The sequence below is a fragment of the Takifugu flavidus genome, chromosome 17 (genome assembly GCF_003711565.1).
Source record: "Takifugu flavidus isolate HTHZ2018 chromosome 17, ASM371156v2, whole genome shotgun sequence".
Lineage (NCBI taxonomy): Eukaryota > Metazoa > Chordata > Actinopteri > Tetraodontiformes > Tetraodontidae > Takifugu > Takifugu flavidus.
The window spans coordinates 4,467,945-4,487,536 of NC_079536.1; the positions used below are offsets into that span (position 1 = coordinate 4,467,945).

The following is a 19,592-nucleotide window of genomic DNA, read 5'->3' on the forward strand; positions in this document are numbered from 1 at the left end:
AGTCACATATCTCTGGGCACATTAGTCACTGTTAAACGATCCTTTCTACAAGAAATAGAAAACAGTCCTCTGGCGCCATCTAATGACGTAGCACAATAACTACAGCCCCTCGTCGGCATAATTTGACGCACGACGTCATGACGTAACCATTATCCGAATTTGCGCGGGTCATCTTGCGGGTTTAGATGGCTGTCATCTAGAGGTTGTCACTCTTTAAAACAACACATTTATCGGTACGGTTGTATTTTAAAGGTCCACAGCTCGTGCGGGAGTGATTAAACTTTTGAAGTGTAGCGGCACCAGTTTGTAGTGGATCGCCATTTCAATGCTAATGCTAAACTGGGTTCGCACGTTTGTTTTGATGCCGTTTCGTTTCACTGCAGAAGCTTTCGAAAAGTGCTGCATAATCGTGATCAGTCTGCTCTTCTTAGGGCTGTAAAACATCGTCCCATCGCAATTTATCGTCCGGGAAGCCGTAAATATGTCAAAGAGAAAAGCACTTCTGGACGCAGCCTGTAAGGAAAATGTCGAGGATTTTCTCCGCTTTATCGGGCTTCATGTAAGTAGCTTTTTATTCATCTACAGCAAAAAAAACATAAGTTTCCTTTTAGTTAACTCTCTAACACGTTTATCTTTGGAGAATCTTGTTAAATCCAGACTTTAAATGCTGCTTTCCAAAGCCAATAAAAATCCACAGATACAATCAGTTTTGTTGAATTAACAGACAAAAAAACCCTCCCAGTCGACAGTAAAGTTGTTCTGTGCTGTGATGTTGAGCAGAAGGACAAGACGGAGCCCTTTGACGTGGAGGAGGTGGTGCAGGAGATGCCCAGGAACCAGAGACACACTCTGTGGGAGAATCTGGCGTCCCTCCTTCAGGACGTCCTGCAGGATTTACCCCCAGAGCAGTGGGACAGAGGTGGACCGGAGGGCATGGAAGTGCAATCAGCTATGGACCCTGTAGGTTTATCAAATGGTGTATGCATGTTTTACACTATTGCACATAAAAGATCACGCTTCTATTCACATTTCTATCAGAATCGTGCCGTGGCCGTAGTGGATGGAGTGACACTAGTGGCTGCAGTTTCATTAAAGGTCCTCCAAGATGGAGACGCGTACAGCGCTCTCCTCCAGGTTGCACTCAGGCTTCATGGTTGGTGTCTCTGCAGGTGGATTTGTGGCCTTTTCACGGTGTTTGAGTGGTTTAATGTTTTTTTGGTTGTTGTTTCTCAGATGTTTTCGTGTCCACGTTTGAGCGAGATGCACCTCTGCAGAACCACATTCACAATCTTTGCGAGGCCTGGTGGAAAAAGGACCTGAAAGAGAAAGAAAAATTTGGCCGCACGGCTTTCTTTGTGTCACTGAAGAAGATCCTCGCCTCCAAGAAACCGGTCAGTGTTTGATTCAAGCTGCCATCATTATAGTGGCATTTGCAGCATTAAGGTTGTTTATCCCTGGTCTATTTTTTTTTTGTCTCAGGTGACGGAGATCCAAAGAGTCTGGAGTCTCCATAATGTTCTTCTGACTCTGGATTACACAGCAGAAGACAACAATGAGATGATAGATTTGCTGCTTGAGTGCTTCCATCGGCCAATGTTCATAAAAAATGACAATGTGGGTTGTGATTCAGTCACCGCTTATTTCCCTTTTGCTCTGCTAAGCTGTTAGCGTGACCGTGTGTGTGTCATCGCAGGGAAAGCGCTTCCTGGTCTTTCTTTTCAGCTGGAACATCAACTTCATCTGGGTTCTTCATGGCACCATCAAAAACCAGCTGGAGTTTTATAGCAAGTATGACCCCAGCTTCATCCTCATGGACACCCATCAGATTTCTTTGCGTGTTACTCAGGACCAAATGTCTCTTTTCAGGACGATGACCGCTCATATTGCAGAGGTTTACTTCAGAGCGTGGAAGAAGGCTACAGGAGAGGTCCAGGAGCAGATCGAGAGTTCCTGCATTCAGGATTTTATGCAGAATGCGATTCTTCTGCGTAGAACATCTCCCGTCCACGCTAAAGTCAGACAGGTAGACGTCCCGCCTTCTGTCTTCTCTATTTCTGTCTTTACCCTCTAAATGTCTTTCATTCTCTTGCAGGTTGTGAGTTATTTCCACTCCAAGAAGGACGTTTCCAAGGTGGACCAGATGCTCTGTCGTCTTTATAAGCCCATTCTCTGGAAGGCTTTAAGTGTGAGCGTGTCTCTTGTCTTTCACCACCTTTTTTCTTTCAGGTTTAACGTCTCCGTTTGGTGTCTGTAGGTTCCGAATTTTGAGGTGCGCGCCAACGCCGCGCTGGTTTTCACTGAAGCCTTCCCGGTGCACGACCCGGACCAGAACAGCAAGAGCACGGACGAGGCCATCCAGAATCAGCTGGACACTGTTATGGTGAGGACGCATTTTACTGTTCGGGTTTTTGAAATGAAAAAGGGAAGGAAAAAAAGTGTAAATAAATAGCTGAAAACTTTGCTCAGACACTCCTCAACGACCCTCATCCTTGCGTGCGATCCACCGCCATCCTGGGCGTCTGTAAGATCCTGGCCAAGTGCTGGGAGCTCCTCCCTCCATCCATCATCACCGACTTTCTGAAGAAGCTGGTGATGGAGATGGCGACCGACTGCAGCTCGCCTGATGTCCGCTGCTCGGTCTTCAAGGTAGACGATCTGGTCGCGCTCCGTTCAGCCCTGAGCAGATTTCACCGGTGGTGCAGCTCACGCCTTTGCTTTGCCTCTCAGTGTCTGTGTATCGTCCTGGACAACGTCTTCAGCCATCCATTACTGGAAAAGTTTCTCCCCGCTCTCAAAAACAGCCTTCACGACAACTCGGAGAAGGTCCGCACAGCCTTCCTGGACATGCTCATCAAGATGAAAGCAGTGCGCGCCGCCAAGGTAACGTCCCCTCTTCCAACCCGTCTCTTTCAAAGCTCGCCGTAAGCGAGAGCTATCAAAGACGCCTTCCATGGTCTCTCCAGTTTTGGGATGTGTGCAACGTGGACCACCTGCTCGCCCGCTTGGCCATGGACTCCCAGTCCGTCTCCAAACGGATCGTTGACCTGCTCTTCAAGTCTTTCTTCCCCGTCAACGAGTCGGAGCGAGAGTGGTGCTGCCGCTGCGTCACGCTGATCCAGATGAACCCCATGGCTGCCAGGAAGTTCTACCAGTTCGCCCACAGACACACCGCCCCCACCAACATCAGTGAGAACCTGCGGGAGGTCGCCCGGGAAACCGTTTCGGGCGTGCGTTGAGACTTTCCTCGTTCTGTCTCGTAGTAAAGCTGATGTTGGCCATCCGCAATCTTCTGAAGAGCCTCGTGTTGGTGGACTGTGACCAGACCGAGGTCAGCGACAGCAACAAGGAGAACAGCACGGTAAGAGTTGGGAAACTCATTTATCGGATCAGTGCCGGAGAGCTTTGGCTCAGCTCTGAGTCTGCTGTCAGCAGGCTGAACCTGTGCTGGGCAAAGACACGGCTGTGGTCGCCAGGCTGCTGGAGGTCCTGGTCATCCTGTGGAGCAGCGTCCGGAAGGCTCTGAGACAGAACGAAGAGGCTGAGAAGTACGTGCTGGCCAAGTTTGGAAGTGTCCTGGCCAAGTACTTCCAGGCCCTGGAGGTATCGAGAGCATGTTTTTTTGGTTTGAACTGATCATTTTGTTCTTATTTGGGATCGTAACGTGCTTCCTTTGTTGTCCAGGATGAGCAGTGCGTCGTTCCTCTCATCCAGCTGGCCTCCTTCATGCCTCCAGCTGCAGTCCCGACCTTCAGGTGCCTCCTTGTTTCATCCCGTTTTGTCTCCCTTGTCCCGTTTTATCCCCTCTTACACCTCCCCTCGACGTTTCCTCTCCCAGCTGCGGCGTCCTGTCCAAGCTGCGGAAGATGGAGCCCGGCGCCGCGGCGCCGCGTTACGGCCAGCTGCTGGAGTGCGTGTGTAGCTGGGGCCAGGCCGCAGACGTCGTGGAACTCATCACCGACTGGCTGGCTGAGGCTCTGCCCAAAGAGGGGGTCAGTGTGGCGGAGCGCCCGCCTGCACTCTAACGGCCGGGGTTGAAGCTGAACGCAGTCATGTTCTATCCAACAGCAGGAGAAAGGCGGCGCCAGGCGGAAGGTGCGCATCCAGGAGACGGTGGAGGCCAAACCGGAGCTGGCTCTGGCGTACCTGGAGTACCTGTTCAACCACACGGCGTCCCGGGAGGCGGTCCTGGCCCTCGGGGAGACGGCTCTGAAGCAGCTGCACACCGTTCTGGGAAGCTGGAGGGTAGCTGGATTCTGCCTGTTGTCCCATTGTGTCTTTGCGTCTCGGCGTCCTTTAAACGTTTGTCTCCGCAGTCGCTGCTCTACACTCACCTGAGCGGCGCCGCAGAGGACCCCAGGCGTCCCGGCGTGGAGACGGCGCTCGGGGTGTTTGCGTACCACGGCCGCCTCGGCGCTCACCTGCAGCACAGCGTGAGTGTTCAGCGCACGTCCGGGACAGGACGGGCGGTCTCTTTAGTGAGGACACTGTGTGCTGGAGGACACGGTGACATCGGTGCGCTGTGCTGGAAAGGCTCATTCGCTGCAGCCGCATCAGAGAAGATTAATCTCATTAAAAAGTCCTGGCGGGTTTCTGGGCGCTGGCGTCTGATTGTTTTGTCCCCGTGTCCCAGACCTCGCAGGGTCGAGAGTACCTGCTCTCCCTCGAACAGGACGCGGCGTGGATATCGGCGCGGGTGTTGCCCTTCCTGGCTAACGGAAGCGAGGAAGGCGACGGGAAAGACCCCGAGAAGAGTCAGCTGGCTGCTCGGGTGATTGAGGTGAGAAGGTGTGACCACGTTGGCTGATCTGGGTTCAGTGGACGGGACCGGGGGGTCTGCGTTGTCTTACCTGGACTCCTGCTCTCCTCAGAGCTTCCTGTTGGTGTGCCAGGACGTGTTCCTCGTGGGTTTGGCCGACGAGATGCTGAGGAATCGGATCCTCCAGCTGTGCTCCGTCATTCTCCTCTCAGGTGAGCGATGGAGGGAGGAGCGGCGCCCCCTCCCTGCAGGTTCCGGAACACTGTAACCATTTTGACACGCGCGCCCCTGCAGACGCGGGGTACCTGTGCGTTCCTCCAACCCTGCGGATCCTGAAGGAGGTGGTCTCCAGCTACGTACCCGAGGAGGAGAACGGGGATCCAGAGAACCCAGAAGATCCGACCGCCGTCATTCTGGGTGTGGTGGCGAACCTGTTCCAGAAGGTCATCGAGCTCCTGGCCCGTCGCCTCAGAAGGCAGCCAGAGGAGGGAAAACAAGTATTTAATGGATTTCTTAACCGTCCACAGATCTGAGACCTTTGCCGATGCTGAATGTCTCGTTTGCATCGTTCCAGCTGTGTCACTCGGCCGTCCCCGGGCTGACGGACTTCCTCCAGGCTGTTCTGATATGGGACCGGCCCCCCCTCGTCGGGGTCTTCTCCACCGTTTTTGCCGTCATCTTAGTGGAGAGCAGGCACTCGCTTCAGAAGGTAGGACTGAGCTACTCGGGGGGGTTCATCTCATCCAGACTGCGATCTGCAGCGCTGATGAAAGCTGCCGTCTTCTCGTCTTTGAAGATGACGCACCGCGAGGAGGCGACGGCGCCGGAGTCCATCGACGATATGCCCCCACTGTCCAGCACGCTGCTGTCTGTCATCCTCAAATCGCCGTCTGTTACCAAGTAAAACGCTTTTCTTTTGTTGGCCCCCTTGTGGAATGATAGAAAGTGCTAAAAATAAGAAACTAAATTGACCAAAAACCCAAAGAAGCCGGTCTTTTTTGAGTTTCTGAACGATGGTGCTGCCCCCTGGTGGACAGGTTGGTTACTGCTGACGCTAACCGGGTGTCATGTGACACTTTTCTTATTTCAATGCGCAGCAGTCCTGATTTTCTGTGTTCCCGCCTTCTTCCCAGGATGTTTCTGGCTGAATTCAGCTCATCTCTGGACTCTGAGGCCATCAGCGGCCTGAACGACCTGGCCGCCGTCTCGTGCATCCTGGCGGTCATCAAACACGGTGAGGTTCCCACATTCCCGTTCGTTCCTTCTCCCTGAGAGACCCACGTGACTCTTCCTCTTCCCGCTCATTAGCAGGACAGGCGAAAGCGCCCCTGAAGGGCGTGGCCACATCTGTCCTGCAGCAGCTTCACAAGCACGCGGTCACGTCTGCAGGTGGCGACGGCGAGAGGTGGGCGGAGCTGAGCGAATCGGCACGTTTGAGATCGGCCAACGTAAAATGTGTCTGTTTATCCCACAGGGTCGTTTATGACGCAGCTCTGAAGACCGTGAATGAAATCCTGGATCTGTAAATGTTAAAAGAACTCGTCTCTTCAGCTTTACTCTCATACAAAATGTCTATTTTTTCACGCCTGTGTGTTTTAACCTTTTGCGGCGCTGCTGAAAATAAAATAATGTTATAAATCTGTTCATTCGTTTCCTTTATTGTGTAAAATTCCACACGTTTTCTCACAGGAAGTTAATGAACTCTGGATCATTCCCCCCCATTATTTCATTATTTCTTGCTTTTCCTCATCATTGATGGCCGGCAGGTCCCCCCCCCCCCCCCCATCCATCCATCTATCCAGCCTCCGTGCGCGTCATCCGCGCCGCCGTGCGCGGCTCTGACGTCACTGCCAGGGGCGGGGCTCCTCCTCCGGGCAGCTGGTGCTGTTTGTGGTGCTGAAGCGACGCCTCTGCTGCGCCTCCGTCCGCCCGCGTCTCTTCCGCTTCTCTCCCCGCAGCTTGACGCCCCTGCGAGCCCGAGTCTGGTCCCATCGCGCGTCGCTTTGCCTTAGACTCGCGGGTTGCTTTTGTTTCCCCCCCTCCCCGTGTTTTTATTCCCCCTTTTCCTCCCTGCGGAGGTGCGCGATGGATTAGCGGCGGCGCCTCCAGGCAGGAGCGGTATGGATCCACGGTGGTGTCCCGTCCTCCTCGCTGCATTGGCGGGCAGCCTTTGCTCCTCACCCGCCCGGGCCGACCGCAGATTTGGTAAGAGTCTCTCCCAGTTTGATCCCAGTTGCCTGTCTCGCTTTGGACCAGCGTGTGCTGAAGTTACATAACAGTGGCGTCTGGGCCGCCTCTCAACCGTCTGCTGCTCCTCAAAACTTGAGTTGGAGGTTCTGAGAGAAGATTCTTCCAGAGGAGCCAAATGGTCCGCAGCCAGGCCGAGAGAGGAGCGCTGGGCACCCCTGGAGAGGCTGACACATTCCGGTTTAAATGTCCAACACTCTCCCGTCGGTCCTCGGAGGCTGTTGTGCTCCCAGGGCTGATTATTGCTGTGTTCTGATGCATTCAGGTGTTCCCACCCAGAACCAGACTCGCTGTTCTGAGCAAATATTTGCTGCCGGCTGATGATTCATCCTTGTTTGGAGCAGGAAGCATCCTGCAAGCGTTCTCCACTTTAGGTTCTACAAGTGTTGCAGGATCCTCGGAACCTGCGCCCGATCCTGCTGCCTCCTCCGGTTCTCGCTGTGCTTTTATTGTTTATTGTTTTGTGTGTTTGTTGTTTCTAATGAGTCCCCCAGCACGCCGCCACCATGTCGATGCTCAAGGTGTGTCGTCACGACGTGGCTGCCTGCTCAAGTGCTCAAGTATCTGCGTCAGTTCCCTCCTGACGATGAAAGGAGAGGCTTCAGAGCAGTTTGGCTACGCTAGCTCCACAATTTTCAGTTTACTTTTAAAGTAAATCTTTGTCCAACATCATATCAGTCAAATCTTTCATAAACACTTTAATATAGATGCATATTGATTCAGCTAATCCTGAAACTGGGGACCTCAGGAAGATGTAGATGTATGCCAGCGGGGAAGTGGCTAGCTAATCCTACACTTACAAAAGTATTTTCCCTCAATGTGCAGGAGAATTATCTCATTAGCTTCATTTGCTAAGACCAAACATGATGGAAAAATAGATGCTAACACAAACACGAGGGCGACAGAGGCTAGCGCAGCGTGTCTTGGCTATCTCTAATGATTTTCCTTTACCAAATTATTATTAGCGTTGATCAGGACCAGTCTCATTTAGCTGTAATGCTATATTGTTTCAATTTGTGCCGGAGATCATGTGATCAACTTATTTGTTCTCTCTGATTGCTGTTTGCCGTCACCATAAAAATCTTTACTGCTCTGGGGAACTTGGGTCAGACCATTTGTTGACAAAGGATTGTACCATGTCGGCGATGACCCGACGCATCGCTCGAGGTCACGCACGCGCTAACGTCAACGTGCTTCATGTTTTGTTACGTTGCAGCTAGCAGCCCCTGGCTTGTTAAGATTCCGTCCAGGTCGCATTAACACAGCGCAACATTGCAAATTCAAATGACAACAGGTGAAAATCTTGTCGTTCATTAAGCCGACAACCAGCTGCCGACGCAAAAGTCGAACTTTCATTACATTTGCGGACTCTGCCGTGCTGAAAATAGAGATATAAATCAAACAGAACACAGGGTGCCACCTAGCTTCTGACGTTACCTTAAAATGCTAACATTCAGCTCAGCTCCTGACTCTCCTTAATGACACATTCCCATGCTAGTTTAGCATCTTTGATAAAGGGGAAAACACATTGTTGAGCATCACCTTTGCTGCTTCACTTATAGCTCTGAAACATTCTGTTTCACCTAGAGATGTTTGTACTGTGCTAGCAACCATAAGGCTATGGCTTTGTTTGTGCCACGCAGGTATAGCATTGCACTTTATCTTTGAAGCCAGCTTACTGTGGGTAAAACAACATGGACTTTGTGTGGGAGGACAGAGCATTTTGACCGTGTGCCGTTAGCCTCTCATGCTAACAAGTAGCTGGCTGAGCAGTTTTGATTCATCAGTGCTTTTCTAAGTGTCCACAAAGGCCTCATGATGCAAACTCTGTTGATTTGTGTTTGTTTTTTCCCTAAACAAGGACTTTTAAAGAGCGTTTGTTATTATTTACAAAGCCTGTTTCCCAGCTGAGCGTAATTATTTGCACTTCGGTGTTTCCTTCTGTCTCGCGCTGTTGAATGTTAATAAAAGCCACTCGAATCCGTGCGGAACTCACTCCTGAATTCGCTGTTTTCACCAGTTTCGTGTTCTTTAAAGTCTGGCGACGCTGACACAAGAGAGGCGGCGCGGAGCCGCCTGGATATTCCCAGTCTGGGGCGCCGCCGCCGCCGCCGCGGCTGCTGCGAGAGGAGTGCGACGTTTCTTTGTGACTCAACAGATGCTCGGAGGAGTGTGTTGGCTCCGAGTCTGTTGAGTGTTCCGGTTCTGTTTCCGTCACAGCGGAAGGTGACAGAACCCGTGCAGCTAGCGTGTTGAGGCGCTCCGCCCAAAGGTTTTAGGTGACGCGTGCCGCTCAAGGTCAACGTGAAGGTGACAGTAACACGGTGATACGGTCCTGAAGTCGGAGGAACTATTTCTTTGGTTTTTGTCAAAGCGGTGAAATTTATATCATGCTAGTCTAAATTAAACCACACTGTTACATAATAGGTCAAACAGGAAAAAGGAACAACGTTTCCAAAGGCCCCCCCCCCCCCCCCCATCATCGCAGGGAAGGAGGCTATAAATCCCCTCCTGTGCTTGTGCACTCGGACAAGGACGCCTCTGCCTTTAAACGACTCCAGCGACTTTCCGCCGTCGCTGAAATTAATCACGACGTAATTTAATCACCACAAGCGGCTCAGGTCCAACTTCCTGTCTTTATTTGTCACACAATTCTCACTAAAGTGCCATTAAAGCAGCAATTCCCAAAGCTGCTCATGGATTAAACGTCGACATCGAGAACCTTTGATGCTACCAGACTGACTACGGTTCCTTGAACGCACCGTGGGCAAGTGTGCAACAGCCCTGCACTTGTTAGCCGAGCTGTAAACCAGCCTTCCCAGTTAGCGTTTAGGCTAACGTGCATCCCAGCGCAGCACTTTCCTGGAAGCCTTGAACTTCCCAGACCGGCGGCAAAATGACTCGTGACCAACCACAATGTCGTTCTACCCTCCATCATGCGCCCGCCCGAACACCATTAGGCTGTAATGAGGTTCAAGCAGCTCTCATAAGAGATAAATGATTTACTTCCTCCGAGGGGCCGGAGATTTCCCTCCGGGGGGCCACAAAAAGGACGCCGCTCAGCTGTCTGACTCGCCGCTATTCCGCAGCTCGACGCCAGACACACCTCGGAAGAGCGGGGGAAAAGCAAGCGTCTGAATCATTCATCGCAGGGCACAAAGAAGGTCAAGCCAGCCTATTTCTGGGTCTTCCGTTGCCTCGGTGACGGCTGCCATCTTTAATTCATGGCAATCTTCTGGACTGTCGCCCGGAGCGGGAAACATAGTGACGGAGCGTCACCTGCCTGGAAATTCTGACAAATTCCCAGGAAACATCATTTCCAACCGTGTGCAGCCACGCTTCCCCGGATGTGGCGACGCTCGCGGCTCCATCCGAACTCCCACGCTCCCTTGCTTCAAGCTAGCGCTAAACATCCGCGTTATTGATTAACTAGAACTGATTTACTGTCTGATGTGTTACAATTAACCACTAATTAATTAATAGCTAATCATTAAGCTTCTGAGCGACAGCCTGTTGGCCGCTGTGACAAGCTAGGTTACTTTATCTAATGCATGGAACGCTAGCGAAGCAGGAGCTGCTAAAAGCTGCCAACGTGCTTCAAGCGGAGGTGAATTTGTTCTCTTCTCCATCCCTCTTTTATCCCACCGGCTAGAAATGGCTTTGTTGGCGAGGAATAATGAGTCAGGAGTCCTTGGCGGCCACCAGAACAGGAGGAATGAAGTCGGTCATTTAAAAGCGTGCCAGACTCCCAGCATCCTCCTTGGCCCAGCGCACAGATGGCGTCCCAGCGATGGCCGACCACCTGTAGGCTGACAGTAAACGCATCGCGGGAGACTCAGATTCAGCGATCAGCGTTCATGTTCACCAAAAGCACCTTTCAGATGTTCCCTGCGAGCTGCGAATTAGGTCACGCTGTTGCTAATTTTGGAGCAATGCCGCGACACACGTAGCATACCTGTTATCACCATCCTCCGCTAACGGCTGTTTTCACACAGAGGACTCGTTTTTAATCTGTGTTTATATGAGGCTAGCTCTCTTTTCTCACAACACGATGCGTTCACTTGAATCTGTTTCTTGTTTAGAGAGCGCCGTGCACTGTAGCATGCTAGCGAGGCCAGGCTAAAGTTCTCTGCTGAAGTTCTTCACATGCTAAGTGAAGCAGACGTACGTGCGAGACTGCAGTTTTTAAGCTGTCAATCATGGCTGGAGCTGACAGAACTGTCACTAATCATCAACATGACAATTCTCACCCTGACTCGCTTTCGTCGTCTGCCGCGTCTATGCTAACATCCCCCTTTTCAATCAGCAGCATCCACAATGATTACATTTTAATTAAAAGCCTCCATTTTAATCATCTCTGCCCCGTCGTCGCAGAAAGAGGGTGAGGCGTTATCAATCCGGCGTCCCCGTCACTCACGCACGCTATGCTTCATTAAATGGAAGGTTGTAATTAATATCGAGAGCTGACGAGGCCTCCCAGAGCAGCCAATGAATTAAGCGGCGGCGATGAGGAGGTGAGGTCGAGTGAAGCGACAGGAAGTCTAGAGAGGCGAGATGGCTGTACAAGGCCATTCGCTTCAGTCGCTCTTCGGTTCGGCTTCGGTCATCTTCAAAACAAATTCTTAATGAATCTTAATTAATAGGATACACATTGTCACAAAAAGCGAGTTTTCAAGCTGTGGTGTGCGGGCCCCTTGTGGTTCACAAAGGCATTGGACACGGTCTGTCCAGTGGGGATATTCTGGAATATGTGGCTCTACCAGGTTGGATCTCATTGGTATGACTTCGTGGCTTATTATGTCCACACTAATCCTGAAAATCCACCTAAAACATCTAAAACATTAACAAAAAAAATCCCCAAAAAACTTGCCAACTGTGGTCATCCCCAGGCGAGCGCCGCTACATCTCTTTAGAACGCGCCCTGAAATGAGAGGGTGTCATTGATGAAAGGAGCTGTTATCACGTCTGAGAACTTTAATAATCCTCAAAGGCTAATGAAGCCAGTGATGGATCCACAGACCCAAACAAACTTCTGGATGCCTGTCATGATTAAGAGGCTTCCCAGTCCAATATCCCTGGGTTATTAGCGGTCATGAGCTGCCCCGCGCTAACTAAACCAGGCTGAGATAGAAATAACAAGAAGAATCTGTGGTTATTGTCCAGGTTTGACTCTCCAAACAAGTTTTGTCCACCTTAAGGTTCTCGCAGCTCTGGTGTTTGGGAACATTAGCCGCCGTGTTGATGTAATAGCGTCATACACAGGACAACAGACGTCATGCTAATTGATGATTGATGACCATTAGCAGCAAGGCCACGGCCACAGCTAATGTAGCATGTGACACGGCTACGTTTTTGAGGATGCGTTAGCGTTTACTCTACATTATAGCATGTGCTAGAGCAAATCAAGCCGTAGCTAATAGGATTATAGCGAATGAATGTATTTTAGCGTAATTCACTTAGCATTTTCTCAATAGAACATGCTAGAAAATGAAGGATGATGATGATGATGATGATGATTGTGTTTTCTCCTCCAGGTTGCCTGTTTGAAGACGAGCTCTGCGCGCCGTACGAGTTCTGCGTCAACGGTAGGCCCTGGTTTTTTACGTCCAACTCAGCCCCAACCTCCGACCAGGTTCCGTTTTATTTTTACTATCAGTCATTCGGCGCGTCTGATATGTGCGTCAGTGTGGACCGTTACCATGACGACGCCTCACCCCGCTGGTGGAGGGCCTGTCACCTGGCAGATTCGCGCGTGGTTTTTGATTTCTCAACGTGGCTGCTGATGGTCGTCGCTGTGCTGAAAAGGTTAATGTATTCTGGGGCTCCGGGTGGCTGCAGCAGGCCGCGGCGCGGAGCACCAGGAGACGCTGAGCCACCTTACATTTATTTGTTTGTGGGAACGCTTGGACGGCGGAGGAGGGTCGTGTTCGGACTTCCCAGCCTTCCTCCTTTCCCCCCTGATACCCTCTTGATGAGACGTGATGTAGCTGCGCGGTAAATCTCGTTATACGACCTGTCGCTCCGCAGCAGCCGGAGGACGGCGTGGGTGTAACCGGGCCTCGCATCAGCCCGTCCCCACGTCCCTGAAGGAGTAACCTGGTTTATTCTGGGCTGGGACGCTCGCTCTTCCTGACGCGTGCTGTTGCTATGCGACGTGTCAGAGGGGGGCACTGGTTATTTGGGGCTTTGCCAGTTTACTGGATCGGCCATCTTCCCGTGATGACGTCACCTGCTGCTGCGGACCAGGAAGTGGCCCTGCCGAGCCAAACAACCTCAACGGCTGTCACTGATTGAATCGGTCAATAACCATCCACAATAAATCATGCTAGCTCTTTGATCCCTTAAGTCTCTGAGGGGGAGGGGCTTCCTTGATGTTCCTTTAAAGGCAGATGTGGTCATCTGGAGGCTACATTTTGATTTGATGGCGCTTTCAGGAGGTTACGCTCGGCTAAAAGCGCCAAACACTCAAGCAGCCTGAATTAGCCACGCCCCTCGCCCAGCCCAAAGTATCCCCGCCCTCCCCGAGTTATCCCCGCCCTCTCTGGACTATCCCCGCCCTTTCTGTGTTATCCCCGCCCTCCCAGAGTTATCTCCGCCCTCTCTGTGTTATCCCCGCCCTCCCGAGTTATCTCCGCCTTCCATGCTGCATTTAACCCGAGGTCAAGGTCGTACCTGCGGCAGCTCATCACGAAGTCTCGAGGCAACGAGAGCAAAATCTTTCCGAGTGCGTTGTGGATCTGCGAGATCCCAAGAGTGGATCCCCATTGGCTGTGCGAGCGTGCTGTCGTCATGAATTCAAAGCTGCATTTTCAGACACAAACAGGCCCAGATGGTGCGTGACCACTTCATTCCTACTTTTCCAATCACTGGAGCTTTTGTCTCTCCTCCACACGGGTCAACCGCCTGTTCCTGGTCTGGCTGGGGGGGGGGGGCAACATCGGGATTCACAGCAGGAATTCCGTATCCCTGTAAACACGGCGCTCATCCAGATGCGGCGGCCTGTTCTTTGGGGGGAAAATCGCACGTTTAAGTGATTAACTGAAGCCGTTTAAACACGTCTGAGCTGTGATTTACTCTCCTCTGAGGTGAGAACCGCTGTCGTGAAAAACAACCCCCGATTCCTAACGCGCTCACCCCCCTGTTTGTGTCTGGTTGCTAAAAGGATTGCCCCTGATGTTGGAGCGGGATGGTGGCTGTTGCCAGGGCAACCAATGACCATGTCTCCCTTCAGTTATTATGTAATATGCGCTCCCAGAGTTGAGAACCGACGTCAGACCTCTGCGATCGAAGCCTATTTTGCCTGTAAACATCAGAAAAGGACGAAAGCGCGTCGCTGTCGGCGAATCGAGCCCATCTGACGATCTGCTCTTCCGTAGGTGGGAAGTTTCTCCTCCGAGATCCTAAAATAACTCTCGCTGCCTTGTCTGCACAGATCCGCCACCTCCCACTGACTACTTCCTGCGCAAAGCTGTCATTTTCCCGCTCGGCGGCGGCGGCGGTGGCGGGAAGGTGTGGGGGTGGTTCTATGGAATCTGATTCCAATTCCAGAGTCGTCACCAGGGTCGGTGTCCCAGGATGCCGCCACAGCAGCACGGAAAGAACAGCGATGCGTGATTTAGCATCAGCCGCGCCGCTGATGTTAGCCGTCGGTGTCCGACATCGTGGGGCTAATTAACGGGAAGCTGTCGCGCGTGACAACACGGTGATTCGCATCATTATGCCCCAGCCCGTCGCTGCCGTGTACGAGCACTCCCACGTGGTCGCACGCACGGCTGCACGTGCACGTACTGGAGAGAAAAAGAAAATCTGTCTGAAGTGGACTTTCAAGGGTTCGTTCATTTGTATTCCGGACGCCGGATCAACATTCTGACCCTCCTGCGCCTCCGCAGCCCAGACCAGTCGGGGCTGATAGGGTCTGTGGCGTGGGTTGCCTAGCAACCGGTATTGAGCCAGGCGCGAGGCCCGCCGATAGGGAGATTAGCAGGGGTCCCTGATAAAGTCCTTCCTGTCACGAATGGCCGCTTATCGCGCCGCCGTCAGACGAGAAATGTCAGCCATTAGCTCCCATAAAACAGGTGATTACAGACAGAGCGCAGGTGTCGCGCGCCATTACTCCATTTAAACCGACGCCTCGCCGCCGCTCCACTTTGTTCATGTTCATCCTTTCAATGTCTCTTTTCTTTCGCTGCAGATGGAGTGTTCGGAAGGTGTCAGGAGCTGGCTGGCGCCGACCTGCACACGTACCAGCTCTCTTCCTCGGCTCTCCAACGCCTCAGGATCCTCCTCCAGAAACTGGCACGTAAAGGTACGCGCGCCTGTCATTGTCTGAGTGCTTTTATACCCCGCAGACAGGTACAGGAGTGACAGGAAGTGCTTGTCAGCGTCTGCGTGGGTAAAACCAGCCAGAGAAGTCAAGCTGTCTCTTTGGCGAGGAGAGACTCTGAGTCCTACTGGGCCATTGTTCTGGCCGGCTGAGTCTGGCAGCCATTTTAACTGGTTCCCATACTGGGAGGACACCGAGAGCTAATTCTCCAGCTCAAAAGGTGCGAGCTAGTCACAACAGGTTCCCACCTAGAGACCATTTACTGCAGAAACAGTGTCCTTGTAATCTAATTGTCCCCAGAATTTCAGTTTTAGATGTAGTGGGACGTATTTTTGAACCTTTTCTGGTTAATTAATCATCAAACAGACAGGTGCCTCCATGATTTCTTAATATTTATGTATTTATCATTGGAGAAAATAACTAATAGTACACTTAGTAGTGCAGGGCAGACCTATGAATTACAGCACCCAACACTGTGGAGATGTCGTGACCACCAGGGGGCAGTATACACCTTTGCTTTACGCCTGTTCGTAATTGGCTGTGCGCGTCACCCAGAGCTTAATACGGTCTAACAGGCGTGAACCCAAAAAAATAATCATTAAGAGGAAGGAGACGAAATATATTTTTTAAAAAGCAGAAAGAGGCGGAAAAACACAGGCGCCCTGATGAATATTAACCCAGGCGAAACTGCACATTCATCTAAATCACTGCTGAAAACACAAGTAAGAGTGAGGAAGATTAGCAGAGATCTGCTGTGTCTCCCCCACCGGCCTCCTTTTTGTTAGCCATGTTTAATCTTTCCACACTTTGGTTCTCTCCTTGTGTTTAGAGACGCACATTTACAGGCACTGCAGACATGACATCATCATCTTTTACCCCCCCTCCCCACCTTCTGCCTCCACATCCACGGACCACTGAGAGCATCACCTCCGAATGAGTCCGCTACACACCCGCTAATGTCTGCTGACATATTATTCTTATCATCCCGGGAGCCACTGAAGTGTCATCTCAGAGATGTGCCGCAACCTATTGTACCGTAACATGAATAGAAGAGGTGACAGAAGTGTGTGTGTGTGTGTATGGGGGAGGGGGGGGGGGGGGGAGAAGCATCAATAGCATCGATTTACAACCCTCCTTATCTTGCATCAGCGGTGCAGGTAGGAATCAAACAATCTGTGTCCGCCTCGCAGCACTGGCGTCGTTCAGATCAATTATTGACCCTGCGCGGTAAAGGGTCTGGATGGTCTGGCTCCCCCCCCCCCCACCCCCGGCTGGAGCGTTCTGTCGGGTGTCACATGTTTACCATCAACCCTTCTGAAGGCGAGAGCCCATGAAATGAGTGCAGATGGCTTTTAGAGTTGAAGATTAGCTCAAGATTAGCCGCGTGGAGCCGCAGCGATTCTGATAAACTGTGAGCTAATCCACGTTTCTAATTTGATGAACAATATTGCATATTAAAACTGACCTTTTAATTGAATTTACTTTGCTAATTGAACCCCCCCCCACCAGCATCATGGCTAATTAGCCAAACCAAGAAAGACAGGTTTTAATTTTTCGCTCTTTACAACTAATAGATAAAACTTCATGTTTACCTGAGCATTAGTGCGCCATTAGCTCTGTTTGGAGGTGATTTTAGAGAGGAATCTTTAGGATTTTGTCATTGTTTCAGTCATTTCTGGAAACAAAGCTGAACAGAAGATAGAAGGATGTCAATATTTGTGCGGGTCCCCCTCCAGTGTTGCTAGCAAACAAATTTGGGGGACGACCTTTCACTTGTCACCTAAAATCTATCACTTCTGTGTCGGCGTCGAAGCGTATAAACGAATCACTGCCGGTTTATATGAAACTGAAGACGATGGTTCCGAAGCAATGAGGGAGACGTCGAGCTTCAAGCCCTCGCCATCACAGAGAATCACGCCAGATTAACGCCCGTGCTCTTGATATATCACAGCAGACTTCACTAAGGTGCAATCAATTGATCCGCCAACCCCGCAGACGGTGGCGGATACTCTCCCGCTGCAGAGGAGGCGAGTCTGATGATGGATCGCAACATTTGCGTTCGTGGTATTGACAGGAAGGTGCAGTCAGCGGAGATAAAATGACAGGAACTGCTCCTGAAACCCCACATTTTCTCTGAAACAGCATCTGTTTCTCCTTTGTTCCGCTTGTTTCCGCTACTCCCAGGTGATCAAAGGCCAGGCAGAATCAAACACATAATATAACTACAGTTTAAAAAAAACTATAGTGAAAAGTTTTTTAAATGGCATATTAGCTGTAAAGCTAGTTCTCGGTTAAAATGAAACATAAATGTTGGACAATAAACAAAAGTGTTGGACAATAAAAAAGTATTCCAGTGATTGAACAATCCCACCGTGGGGTCTGCCAAAGAGATGCACTGCTGTTTTGTTTTTTTTAATTTAAAATTTGGATTGACATATTTCGCTTTGGCTAATTAAATGAAACACGCTGCTAAATTATTCACGCGCTCTCCCATCACTTCCTCAAAAATCAGTCGGTGGACAGAAGCAAAGGAAAAGGGGAAAATCTGCATTTCAAAAAAACGCCAGATGAAACCACAAGACATGTCGACTGGATGCCATCTAATAGGCTTTGAATATTTAGGACTCCCCCCCAACCCACACCCACACACACACACCCACCCCCACACACACACACACACACCTCTCCCCGTCACACGGGAAACAGACGGGAGGCCAATGGAAATATTTGGCTTCTTTGAGAGCCGTTGTGCTAATGGCGAGGCGTTAATTAACTGAGGCATTTGCGTGAGACGGCGTGCTAACCTTAACTGGGGAAAATAACAAACCAGGAACGTGCTGAGTGATGGGGCCTGCTCGTTTCTCCATACTTCCAGATGAATTTGCTTGACATTTAGCTCGTCGGTGCCGAGATAATCAGCTGAGAGGTTGATTGAGAGGAATCCAAACTCTCGCTTTGTTTCCTGGCTCCTGCTTTAAAAAATCAATTACAAATTCAGCCGTTGTCCCTTGAGGGTGAGCGCCCCCTGTAGGCCGAGGGGACGGAGGCGTCACCGTCAATGAAGCTCATATGTAACCAGCTGGTATCAACGGCAGGGTCCATGTGGATCCTTCAGGGCTGAAGCTCGGCTTTATTTTCCCGACGGCGTTCCAGGGTCGCGGCGACGCGTGCTGACCGGCGGCATCCTCATCTGGTTAATGACCACGCATCGTTAGCCGCAGAGGCATTTCTTTAGATCCTGACGGTTCGGCATGTGGGAGGAATCTGAGCCTCAATTATTTCATGAAAATGTGATCAGCAAGCATCTCGGCGCCTGTAAATCCTTCACAACATCTTAGCTCCCTGAGCTGTTTATCGAAGGAATGCAGCGCCTTTTGGCTCGTCGGGAGCGGGGCCGTATTTTTTGGTGGAATTTTTGGGGTGTTGGGGGGGATGGGAGTAAGCTCCATCTGGTCTTGGCACCAGTGCACGTCGCCCCTGCCCAGCAGTTTCACATCCCAGCTATGTGTTGGCAATTAGCAGAAATGCTGGCGCGGCCTCAGGCCACCGTGTGACATATTCGCCATTTTCTGGCGCTTTAGCGGGTCGCCTGCAGGTGTGGTGTGTTTGAAGATCTGACCTTGATGACCTCTGGTGTTTCCAGGCTTGACCTGGCAGGATGACGTCACTCAGCAGGCCATCTCCAGAGAGCTCGCCAAACTGAGAAACACCCCTCTCCACCGGCAGGCGGTGCCTCCGGGCCCTCGCGCTGCCTTTGGCAGCTCCACAGACAGGAAGCTGAGGCCCAGCCAAGCGGAGCTCCACGGAAACCTCCAGCAGTACCTGAACAGCCTGGGACTCTTCTCGCATCCTGATGTGGGGGGACAATCGGGGGTCCAACGGCAGGAGGCCAGCGTCCAGGTAAACAGCTTCTACGTTAGCATCTACTAGGGTTAGCTTACCTCAGGTTGTTGCTTCATTGCTCCTCTGTATCCGGCGGGGGAGGGGCGATCTGAGTGATGTTCTGTCAACTCTTTGCATCGTCCCCACCTCGCATCCATAACACCGAGTTGAAGAGTTCAGGACCGCCTTTATGCAAGACATCAGCTCCCTGTCCCGTGCAGCATGATGGAGAGCAGTGAGGCTAGCAGCGTCCCGCCGCGCTAATGCCGTTACGACCTCTTGGAAAGAGTGACATTTCCTCTCTATATTTGAATGACAGAAAATGGCAGCCAGGGTGATTGACAGTGACGTGGGTAATAATGTGGTGTGGATCCAGCGTACGAG

At 51.3% G+C, this 19,592-nt stretch overlaps 2 protein-coding genes across 6 annotated transcripts in view; both read left to right on the forward strand.

Moving 5' to 3' along the window:
* The first annotated feature begins 127 nt into the window (after positions 1-127).
* Positions 128-6,398, forward strand: ncapg2 (non-SMC condensin II complex, subunit G2). 4 transcript variants are annotated; one of them, XM_057013205.1, is made up of 27 exons: positions 128-233; positions 432-559; positions 781-960; positions 1,039-1,153; positions 1,234-1,391; positions 1,480-1,614; positions 1,694-1,788; positions 1,867-2,023; positions 2,093-2,185; positions 2,255-2,380; positions 2,467-2,646; positions 2,728-2,880; positions 2,964-3,186; positions 3,261-3,358; positions 3,430-3,600; positions 3,682-3,752; positions 3,836-3,989; positions 4,066-4,242; positions 4,314-4,430; positions 4,631-4,777; positions 4,869-4,968; positions 5,051-5,253; positions 5,331-5,465; positions 5,553-5,656; positions 5,890-5,990; positions 6,065-6,161; positions 6,231-6,398. In XM_057013205.1, the coding sequence occupies exons 2-27, from the start codon at positions 482-484 to the stop codon at positions 6,280-6,282; spliced, it is 3,420 nt and encodes a 1,139-aa protein (XP_056869185.1). In that variant the 5' UTR covers positions 128-233; positions 432-481; the 3' UTR covers positions 6,283-6,398. The 4 variants fall into 4 exon arrangements, with proteins under 4 accessions (XP_056869185.1, XP_056869184.1, XP_056869187.1 ...); XM_057013204.1 differs by having other exon boundaries at positions 140-202; XM_057013207.1 differs by having other exon boundaries at positions 149-559; positions 6,068-6,161.
* Positions 6,399-6,617: 219 nt separating this feature from the next.
* ptprn2 (protein tyrosine phosphatase receptor type N2) overlaps positions 6,618-19,592 on the forward strand; it is a 69,360-nt gene continuing 56,385 nt past the window's right edge. Inside the window, exons 1-4 of one of the 2 annotated variants that reach the window (XM_057013210.1) lie at positions 6,618-6,961; positions 12,538-12,588; positions 15,195-15,308; positions 18,970-19,226. In XM_057013210.1, coding sequence (XP_056869190.1) covers positions 6,877-6,961; positions 12,538-12,588; positions 15,195-15,308; positions 18,970-19,226 — 507 coding nt within the window. In that variant the 5' untranslated portion in view covers positions 6,618-6,876. Of the gene's footprint in view, positions 6,962-12,537; positions 12,589-15,002; positions 15,079-15,194; positions 15,309-18,969; positions 19,227-19,592 lie in introns of those variants that run through there. The other variant, XM_057013212.1, reaches the window with a different exon arrangement.